Consider the following 12,195-nt stretch of genomic DNA (forward strand, 5'->3'; position numbering starts at 1 on the left):
TACAGTCATACAAATTTATATCATTCATTTTCGACCACAAATTTTAAAAGTCTTCATTTCTTTTTTAAACTCCGTGGCGAATCAAACTACCTCACATAAAATGAGACGGAGGAAGTAATATACATTGGGCCCGCGCTGGCGCGGGAACCTAATAACTAGTATATATATAAAGAAGAATGTTAGACTTGCTTATGTGGCATGCCTTTAAGGGCTAGAAAACTATTTATCTTTTTTGTGGTTTTTTTGAATTTTTTATTTATCTTTCAAATTTTCTCCTTTATAATTTGAAGGCACAATCATTATTATTATTCAATTAAATGAACAATGAATATGTGTAAATATTCGGTTACTGATCTTTCAGACTTCCACATCCTACGTTTTTCATATTCCCATAAATACACATTTACTGTTCTCCTACAAATACAAACTGAGGTGTTGGGTTTTCATTACCATTTTTTTTTGCATTTTTCATTTCATGTATCCCAATCACCATTTAGTTATTTCTTTTAGAATATGATATTGTGTGCAGATTCTTTTGAGAATTTTTCATACCGGCTAACTTAGTTACATTTTTTAACATATCTTATGATAATATTTATTATTCTTTATACTTTGATTATTGTATTATATATTTTGCTATCTTTATTGTTTCTTTACTCTAGAATATTTTATCAAGCTTTTTATATTATTTTGTTATGATTTCTTTAATTTCGCTATTTTTTTCTTGATATATTTCTTTAGTAGAAGATCTATAGAAAATAATATCTCTACCTCCAAAAGTAAGGTAAAGACACTCTACCCTCCCCCATATTATTTCATGTTCATGTGCTAATTATTTTAATTCCCAATTAAAGTGAATAATTATATTAGTACGTATAAATGTATCTCCTCCATTTTTCATTCATCTGTCACTACAATTTTTCAGTCTTGCAATTTTCCTCTTAGGCCTAATAGTAGTCTATGATTTATATTTTTTTTGGTTTTACTATCTCTATATATGTATATGGTGGAGTGTTAGTTGTCTATATAGATTATCTTATTCAATTTTGTATGATCTGCGAGTGTATTGTATATTACGCACATAAGTGATCTATTTTATTAAAGTGGTGTTGTAAGCTACTAATTCTTGATAGGAAGCTAAAGGAAGAAATAAAATCACAAAAAAAATTATGTTTTAATTTCTTTGTTTTCTTTATTCTTAATTTTGACATTTTTTAGAGTATATTAATTTGGCTTGAATTTTATTATATTGTTGGTAGTAACTTAAATTTGATTGACATGTAATATGTATTCAATATTAGTATTATTTGATGGACATGAATGGGATTGCTTATTTGCTTACCATCATCACACCTTTCTAATTCTACGATCTTATAAATTTATAATTAAAACTTTTTTTATTCATAGACAAATTTATTATTTACTTATTCACCATATTGAGACTAATGGAATAGTTATTATTGTTCCAACCTCAAAAATTTCTTATTTACGCAGGAAAAAGAATATGAAAAGCCTCTAGCGATAAGAATAAATCAACTTTTGTTCTTTTTTGCATTTGCTTCTTTTCAAAATAAATCAGCCCAACAATCTTTTTCAACCTCTTTAATTATATCATTTATATGTTTTTCTTAAATATTTTTAAAAATAATTCTCATTAATCTTGATTCTTAATTAATCTCATTAATTTCTTCTTAACTATCTTTAGAATGGTGACGTTTCGAAAATGAAGGGTAGTGCAGGAAGGGTAGAGGACCATTCATGCACCCCTATTTACTACTTCATATTAGTACGTATAAATAACAACAAAATTCAATAAAGACCTTCATCTTCTCCACATCATGCCCTCTTATACGTTGTTACTTTCACTTAATGCTTACATGAAGATTTTACTGACCACTTCTCTTTGACAGTAATAACTTCACATTCGATTAAAATATGAAAAAGATAAAGCATATGAAGATTTTATCCTTATTTTATAAGATAAATATTTTATTTGAAATATCTAATATTTGACTCCAAATATTTTGTCACAATATTTCAGATTTTAACGACGAGACACGAATAAAATTTTACTTTTTTTTTAAACAAGTCACGATATTCTTGTGTTAGCCAACAAATAACCTTATTTGTATTGCCCTCACCTTTTTTATCACCTTATTTTAAAGCCCAATATTCTCAACTTTCGTCTTTCTTCTGTAATTTTTTATTTATTACTAGCTCAATTGGACATCCATTTGTTCCTATAGTTATTTATTTAAAAAATTTAATATTTATTTTATATGTTTTAAAATTATGGTCTTAAAGAGGTGATATAGACAATACTTCTTTTAAATTGGAAATTACATTTATTATTATTTTTTTAAAATCTACCTACTAATAGAATATTTTTAAAATACATTTACTACTATTTAAAGTAAATTTTAATGAAATTATTTATGACCGCGCGAAGCGCGGTTTAGTTTACTAGTGATACAATAATTACAAATCTAAAACATCAATATCTTGACATTCTCAACACCAAATCTAGTAAAATAATGAGAACTCATAAAATATCAACATGTCCTTTCACCTACCCTAAGAAATTGTGAATAATAAATAATATTAATCTTCACAAAAGAAGCTAATAGGTCGTCAAACGGTATCTAATTTTCCTTTTCAGTATTATTATTATTACTCTCCTCCTATCTTTTTCTTCGATTTGATTGTTACGTATTGTTTTTTTTGCTTCTGTTATCGTATTATTTGTTGTTGTTACTGTTTTTTTCTCTATTATTTTCAACCTGGCTTCTACATTAGTGTATTTCTTTTTCGAATCTGTTTTGATATGCTTTACTTAAGCCAACAAAGATCTATCGAAAACAACTTCTTTACCTTCACAATGTAAGAGTAAAGTCCGCGTACACACTACTTTCCTCAGATCCTACTTGTGAAATTACACGAGAATGTTATTATTGTACACTTCACCAAAAAAACAATAAATTTATGACTAATGAAAAGAGCAATACATTGATTAATCATTGAGAAAGTTCAGAAACAGAAGATTAGTACTAGTAATATGGAATTGCATCTAACAGCCAACTTTCAACAGAAAATTCACTACATCTAAGCAGTTTCATAGAAGAAAAAAACCCAAAGCCTTGCTCATTTCTACATCAATTTCATCAACTGGAGACACAAAAGGGAAAATGGATAATAGCAGCTGAAGTACTCCAGCTCATAGCATACAGTCTGTTCTGGCAGGCAATCTTCTGAAGAAATTCACTGGAGTAGATGGTAGCTTATGGTGAAATCGCGGATGTCTCAACACGTAAAATCCAGTCACGAGAGCCACAACTTGGAAGGGCGTGACATACAGCGCAATGGCAGCAATCAAGCAGAAAATAACAAACAGCGCGGTTGCTCTAGGGTCTCTCCAGCTCAACAAAGACTGCAGCCTCTCCCCTTGAGTAGCCAAGTCACCAACCACAGTTTGTATCCTTCCAGCAATACTTCTCAAACGGTCATACCTCATCCGAACATAATCAAGAGGACGTGCAGTAGGAAAAGTATCAAATTCCTCGTCTAATTCATCAGGATGGGCATTATCAGCACAAGAAAGACGTGTGTCCATGTGGGGAGGATGTCTAGGCCTCCATCTGTAGTACCAAACTCCGATTAAGAAGAGATAGAGGAAAATGGTTGGCAGAATAAGCTCCGGATATAGAACCAGTATCAAGAACAAGATATGGATCAGAACAGTTGTGATGGGATTTTTCCAATTGCATATTTGATCAAACCATCTTCCAATAGCAATTAATCCACCTAAAACACCCATGATTCTAAAAACATTAGCTTTGCTTCTCCTCATACTCCACATGTGAGAACCAACATCTAACATATACTCCACTATCTCTTTCCTCAAAGGCGGCTCAGCACGACTCAGCCTCATAGAGACAATCTGAGTGGCCTGATGCCTCAAGCTGTCCAGCTGAGTAACAGTTAAAGGATAAATATAGTGCATTTTGGGTAGCAGTGGCTGAGAGTACATATGCATCATATTCAATAATGATGAGCAAGTAAATCTTACTGCCAAGTGAATTTCACCCATCTTCTTCACCCCAGTAGGATGCAAGACCAGAAGTGGATAAGAATGCGTGTAGACACGACCAGTTTCTAGAGTTGAAAGACGGATCCTGACCTTCCCAATCCTCGAGTCCTTTGCCCCACCAGACTTATCTCCTCCTTGCAGATGGCAATTATCAAAAACACCAATATTTATGACAGTGCAGGGATCAAATACTTCCCAAGTGTATTGCTCGTTCCACTTGGGAGCAAAGCTATCAATAATTGTCCTTGTTCTAACCCACTTCTGCCCATACTTGGCAACACAATAGGCATCTGTCGTAGCCCGTCCATCTTTTGTTTTCATCGGCGAAATGCCGTGAGCATTTAGTACACCCAACTCTAGGACACCAATACTGGACTTCCACAATTGCTTTGCAGTTGGTCTTAGATCACTGCTGTAGTGTGTTGATTCATCCAGCACGTGGTAACCTCCTTCCAAATACAGCCTCATGTGAATCCTGCTTGCAAATTTGATTTCCTTCTTCTTTTCTCCCTCGACGATAATGTGCTTTTCAAGATTATACCACTTACTATTAATAGGTCTGTGGTCCAACCTCCTATCTATATACTGCAAAGGAATAGCACATCTTCCAAGTACTTCATCCTTGTTTGGTGCAACTCTATCTTCTACACTCAAAACCAATGGCTCCTCAAATGGTTCTGCTGCTACAAACATCAGATCCTCATTCCACATGGGATTAATAGTCTTGCTCATGGAAACTCTGGTTCTCAACGCCTGATTTCCGAGGATGGCCTTCACGTAAACTTCTGGAAACCTACTTCTGTCACCGGGAATCAAGTCCTGAGCCTCAATCACATTAACTCTAAGGTACCACAGCTTTGGTGAGAGGTACACCTTAGACCTTATAGTCGCAAGAGCATCGGCACCAGTAACAGCTGCAGAATCTGAATGCCAAGATTCAGGAAAGGCTTCATCAGCTTGAGTACCCATCCAAACAGCCAACATCAACTCTCCTTTAACTTTATTACCATGTCTATCCTCCAACCTATACCACTGTGGAGCAAGAGGACTATCCGGGGGAACCCTTTTAGGGATATCATTCAAATCAAACATAACACAACCAACAAAATCATCCTTAATAAAATCCTTATCTTTCACATTCACCTCAAGTACAGAAGCCTGAATCCTATCCTTGGAAAAAGCAAACACCTGACTCCATTCCGGATTCGATTTCTTCTCGAAATGACGAGTTGTACCCTTATAGTTTCCAAGCCTAACCTCAACATAAGGATCAAGACTACCCGTAACATCCTTCCCTGGCAAATCCTTTGCTTTCACCACCCTCACATAAAGATACTGCATTTGCTCAACCAAGTCATAGGTACTGGTAAGCTTATCACCCATGACCTTCCCTCCACCAAGGTGGGGTTTGGTCTCCTTTAGTAAAAAATCTTCTTGCGGGGGTCTCTGCATTTTCAAGACTACTTCTCCACTACAGATCAACAAATCTCAGCAGAGACAACCCAAATTACTCTAATGCTAAGCAATCTTCTAATACAACAGTCTTAAGCAAGCCTAAAAGATGAAAACAAGAAAAACCTAAAGCTTTTCACCCTGCATAACATCAAAAATCAGAAACAAAAAGTTGAGAAACCACACAAATCAAATCAAAGGCAAAATAACAATAGCAACAATACAAACAAAAAAGTTTATACGAAAATGGTCTAACTAACTCAATCAAGAAAGACCCTTTTCACTTCCTCACAAAAAGATAGAATCTTTAATGCAGAAAAATACAACTACATTATAGCTTAACAAACACCATGAAAGTAAAACCAGACAAGCATTGAACAAAAACCCAAAAACAGCAATTTTTAAAGGCACATTTATATTAGAAAGAAACAAACAAAGATTATATGATAAATAAATGAATATACCATGTGGGTTCAGGGATGCTGACGATGAAAAGATTCTGAAAACTGGGAGCTTTGAAGAGAAAAATGAAAAGGGGTTTTGGTTTCTTTTGGTATAAAATGAAAATAATGGAGAATGTAGTATATAAGTGACTATAGAGAAAAAAAAAAGAAAAGAATCGAATAAAAAAACTGCAAAGACTCATCACAGTTTGAGAGAAAAACAGAGCAGGTGGCACAACTGCTTTTTCTGTGTGTTTCGGGTGGTTGGTGGAGGTAGTATCTTTTTTTATTTTTTATTGCTCGGTGTCTATATTAAAGTTTGATTATTTTAGATCGGTCGTTGCATAGCTATTTCTTAGACAACATTCTCAATATGATATTTTCTCTATAAGGGTTTGAATCAAAACTTTCTATTAAAGGTGAATTTTAGCAATTTTGGCGTATCTAGATACATATATCTCGAGATATATGAGATCAAAAATAGGTGTAGTTTGTTCTGCATACATTATATCCAAGTGAATTCGCATACATCTGATATACATACACAAATTTCACTTGCTTCCCTCTTATTTTGCTCACAACTCTCATATCTTGCATATCTAGTATTCTAGATACATGTATAATGTATATGATGTTTATTTGTGTGTTCATATATATCTGGGATATATAAATAAATCTCACTTGTCACTTTCGTATTTCGTTCGTGTATTTGATATCTCAAATACATACGAATCACACAAAATACTTGTATATCTAGTGTGATTCACATCTATCTGACTTGAAATTCTGATATAAAATTATTAAATATAAAATATAATATAATTATTTTAAATCGTAAAGAGAATTAATAAATACGATAAAAATTGTATAATTAGATACTTGCTCCTTTTTGTTTTTAATTGGCAATTTTGGTAGTACTTATCTATCCTATATTATTTGACCATACGACACGAGTCGCGGTGGAGGATACTGTTGGGACTTGCTTGCATGTGTGAGTTTTAATAAAAAAAATATTTTAATAATAATAATTATATATATATATTAAGCATTCGTACATGCGATTTGAGAAGAATTCATCGTTACAAATTTTATTTTAAAAAAATAAAGAAGATAAAGTTGTGTTTAGTGTGAAGAAATTATTCATATTATATAAATTGATTACATTAAAAAATAACTAGTTATTATTAATATTGTTGACTAGTAAATTATTATAAAATTATATTTTTATTTAAAAATTTATAATCATAAACGTTTACTTATAAAAAAAACATGATGGCATATAATGTGGCAAGTTATGCTAGAATATATTGTGATTTGTGACACGAACATGACAAACAAATATAATTTGATAGCATTTTCATTTTAAGTCTATCTTGTTAAATTATTTACAAGTAACTGAAATGGTGCTATTTTTATTACACTTAATTTGTTAAAATTTATTACAAGTCATATCAGATTAATACTATCTTCATTTTGTTAATTTTGTTTAATTGGTCGCAAGCCATGCTAGATTGTACGATTTATGTTTTCTTTTTATGAACTATCAAATTAAGTCTAAAGTCAATCAGGTTACATTTTGGAAGTGTTTGACAAGATTAAAAATAACTTAAAATAAATATAAGTTACGTGAGATTCTTGTACTTTTTATTTTTTGACTTAAAAGTCATTTAAGTTTGACTTCTTAATTTTTTGACTTAAAAACTGTTTTTTTTAAGTCAATCCAAACGGACTCTTAAATTATTATTGTGGATTTTTTTTGGATAAATTACTTAATTACACAGCATTATTTATCATATTCTCAATTTTCCCCTACCATTTCAGAATAATACAAAAATCCCTACTTTTCACCCAAAATTCAAACCATCCGGATACATTATTCCTCTCCACCCCAAACAAACGTTCCTCACTCCTACATTCACTCCTTCAATCTCTCCCTATTTTTACTCACACAATCAAATCAATTATCTCATTCATTCTAATTTGAATTTCAAAAGGTTTCTCTCTCCATTCAACCAATTTCAAATCTGAAAATAGATAATCTCATCTTCTTCAATTTGTTGTTCTGCGTCTTTTTATTTTTCATCGATTTTGTCTAATACCTTCACACTTCTTTCTCTTTTACTTTCCAAACGTAAAAAAAATTCAAATCGATTTCGATTCTTAATGTGAATTTCCAAGACAGAATCTGAATTTCCAAGACAATTCAGAATTTCTCACAATTAAGTAACTTCTTTTTTGGTTTGTATTTTTTTGACTTAATCTTGTCATGGTTCCTCATCAGCCATTGTTATTTTCAACCTCTTCTTCCTCCATCATCTTCGTTGTACCACAATATCTTAACGATGTGTGTGTATTCTTTTTTTTTGTGAGATCAAATGAGTTCTTAATAGACTATGTTTATGGGTGGGTGTTTCAACTTGTGTATATATTTTTTATGCCTAACACGATGGGTGAGTGAGTGTTTCAACTTGTTTATGTATTTTTTAAGATTATTTTTAGATCTGGATGTATTTTTGGTGTTTCTGGTGAAGTTTTTGTGTATTTGTTCATTTTTAGATATTTGTATCAGTATATTTAAGGGTATCACTTCACTATTGTACTTCTTGTATCAATGTAATCAAATGTATTTATTCATTGATATACTTTTGTATCAACATATTCAACTTATACATTTATATTAAGATATTCAAATATATCAGTTCATTTAGTATCTATTTTTTTGTTTTAAATTTCTGGTTTCCCCTGTTGTTAGTTGCTTTAAATTTGATACATATCATATTGTTATATATCTTGTTTTAAATCTCCCTCTTTTACACATAAATGCTAATTTTGGTCTATTTTGTTGATATACTATGATTAATGTATCAAAGGTATTAAGTATCAAATTATATGATGGGATGTAATCTGCATAACAATGTATCATAATCTAAAATAGTTAACCATATGATACTTAAATAATATTGAATGAATATATGATCTTACATTTTGTGTCAGATTCAAATAAATGGTAGATTGTATACAACATCATTTGGTATTGAGTAAAAGTTACTCATTTTTACAAATAAAACCCTAATTTTTGTCTATTTTTTTAAAAATATTTATGATCAATGTATCAAAGATTAAAGTTCAAATTATATGATGGGTGTAAACTGTAGAACAGTGTATCATAGAACAAATTAACATTACCTGACACTTTATAATAACCACACGTTGATACACAGATCTAAAAATCCAACACATATGCGACAAACTAGTAATGTATCAAGTTGTAACTAGCAATGTATCATGACTAATTTATTAACAAACACATCCAAAAAAACAAAAATAAAGTGTGTGTCTTAATACCCATGCCTCTATAATGATACATTACAGAAAAATGATAGTAAGAAGAAACGTAAGCGTAATTTATGAGATTTCATTAGATTTTCAGATTTATTTCTTATTTTAGCGCAATAGACTGGTACTTCTTGTATCAGAATTAAGTTGAAGTGTGTCATATACAAAATATTAATACTATGTATCAAAGCAAACTGACTGGTAATCACTGGTTGCTTACAAGGACAAGAAAACTGGAAGTCTGTTGGAATCACAACACCCGCTTGATGATGAATTTGTACAAGATATTATGCAACAAGGAAACGACATCCTGTAAGTTTTTATATGACTTTGTTTTGATTTATACGTTCAACACAATTTTATAATGTATCTGTTGCATTTTGAAGGGACTGCAGACTGTTTGTAGCTGCTTTTGCTGGATTTCTTACAAACAAAATTTCAATCTCATTAATGGTTTAAGATTCGATTATTTTCGTTCAAGATATGAAGCAATTCTATGAAAATACGGTAGCAAAAATGCTGAGGTATATGTTAGTGAAAATGATGATACACCGAAGTCCAGGGGTCAATTCACACCACTGACCAAGAGGATTTGGTCAATATAGTATAGTCATTATGTATATGTGGACACACCCATTTGAACATTTTACAATTTTAAAAAAAATCTAAATAGATATATTTTGTTTTTTTTAATCCCAGTATGCATATTTTTCTTTATTTTTTGATTGTAATTATAGTGTTTATGGTACACAATACAAAAATAGGACAACTTTAAAAATTATTTAATACAAAATAGCTTCATAAATTTAAGTATCACACAATTTTGTTTATTCAAAAGGTTGTTTATTAAGTTATTGATACAATTGTATAATGTGTCGTCTATAAAATACAATATCTCGCAATCATAACAAGATACATAAATAGTAATGTATCATGATGCTTTATATCAACAATACAATTCACAACTCTAAAAATCCATTACATATACGTCAAACTAGTATTGTATCAAATTGTAACCAATAAGGTATCATGATTTATATATTCATATACAAATTCAGAAATAAAAAATACTTATTAAAGCACAAATATAAAATAAAAAATAAATTCACATGTATATGATACTTTATATTATCAGCACACTAACTCAAAAATCTAATAACAATACATATACGTCAAACTAGTAATGTATCAATTAGAAACCAATAATGTATCACGACTTATATATCAATATACAAATTCAAAAATAAAAAAAACATAGAGGTTACATAGGAAATCCAGACAATTAAACCAGTTGATACATCAAAGCTTTGTATCTCGCCAACATTCTTATTTGTTGTATCAGTACAGAGGGAATACATAGCAAATTCAACCTCACATATCTTCACCTCAACATACAACTTTACTCCCATATTAAAGATCTAAAAACACATTACAAATACGTCAAACTAGTAATATATCATTTTGTAATCAACAATGTATTACAACTTATATATCAATATACAAATTTAAAAAATAAAAAACAGAGGGTATACATGGCAAATTCAGACAATCGCACCAGTTGATATATAAAAGCTTTGTATCTCGCCAACATTCTTATTTGTTGTATCAATACAAAGGGGATACATGAAAAACATGGAGAACGATGAACAAGGAGAACATTCTTATCTAAGCTTTGGAAAGTTTCTTCGATGAAACAGGGAGAATGATGAACATCGAAATAAGGAGAAAACTTTGGAAAGTTTCTTCGGCGAAATAGGGAGAACGATGAACAACAAAACAGGGAGAAAGCTTTGGAAAGTTTCTTCGACGAAATAGTGAGAACAATGAACAACGAAACAGGGAGGAAGCTTTGAAAAGTTTCTTCGACGAAATAAGGAGAACGATGAACAACGAAATAGGGAACATAGAGAGCGATGACTTATATGCAGATTTGATTTTTTGAATTGGTTTGTTATGTTAGGATCTATTTTCCAGTAATTGATAGTAAGAGAGGAACTTAGTAGACTAAATTATGGGATTATAATTAGATTTATTACGTTTGCTTTCCTTTTTTAAACGCTAATTATGAGATTTGATTTGATTTTCAAAATTTTTCCCTTATTACGCGCAACAGATCGAAATGGATATATCAACAATAATGTATCCGCCCAAGTAGTTATGTATCCGGGTGGCCTTAAAAACATGGGATTTATGTAATTAGAAAAATAGTAGGGATATGAGGTAATTTCACTCTTACACTATGTGATTCTTAAAAATTATACTTTTTTTTTAATCGTGAGAATGAATACACACGACAATGGAACGACAAATAACATTATTAATTTGCATACCGGATGAACTGATGACTTAAAAATAAAGCACACTTAGGCCTTCATTTGTTTTTATTAAGATTAACATATCTGAATTTGAATGTACATCTGAATAATTGAAGGGTTATCTCTAGGGTAGAACACTTAATGATTAAGACTTTTTATTTTTTAACATCTGAATATGTATAATTTATTTGTTTTAAAAGATAACAAATATAGAATTCAAATAGAATAATACTTAAATATTAAAAAGAAAGTAAAAATTCAATAAAATAAGTTTATTATATTATATTAACTAGGGTGGGGAGGCCAGTGCCCAATAGTAAAAATATTATGGTTGTAAAAATATTGTAATATTAATGAATCAAGGGTCAGGGCGTTTGTAGAAGATAGATAATATGATCTATTATATTATGTACTATTAGAAATATTCAGAATATGTACAATAGACATACTAATGTAATATAACCAAAATAATATAGTACATGTTGCAGTTTTGATATATAAGATTAGCATGTCATTGTCTATCATATTTAGAGGACACTGCAGTTTGCTTGTCCATAGCTAA

At 30.7% G+C, this 12,195-nt stretch overlaps 2 protein-coding genes across 2 annotated transcripts in view; one reads left to right on the forward strand and one right to left on the reverse strand.

Annotated features, from left to right (window-relative positions):
* The window catches only part of LOC125841059 (actin-66), a 101,104-nt gene that overhangs the window by 16,286 nt on the left and 72,623 nt on the right, over positions 1 to 12,195 (forward strand). The window lies entirely within an intron of this gene.
* LOC125841049 (FT-interacting protein 3-like) lies at positions 3,186 to 5,620 on the reverse strand. Its single transcript, XM_049520048.1, has one exon. The coding sequence runs from the start codon at positions 5,537 to 5,539 to the stop codon at positions 3,215 to 3,217; it is 2,325 nt and encodes a 774-aa protein (XP_049376005.1). The 5' UTR covers positions 5,540 to 5,620; the 3' UTR covers positions 3,186 to 3,214.

Source organism: Solanum verrucosum, unplaced genomic scaffold (genome assembly GCF_900185275.1).
Source record: "Solanum verrucosum unplaced genomic scaffold, falcon-dt-bn FXZP01000196.1, whole genome shotgun sequence".
Lineage (NCBI taxonomy): Eukaryota > Viridiplantae > Streptophyta > Magnoliopsida > Solanales > Solanaceae > Solanum > Solanum verrucosum.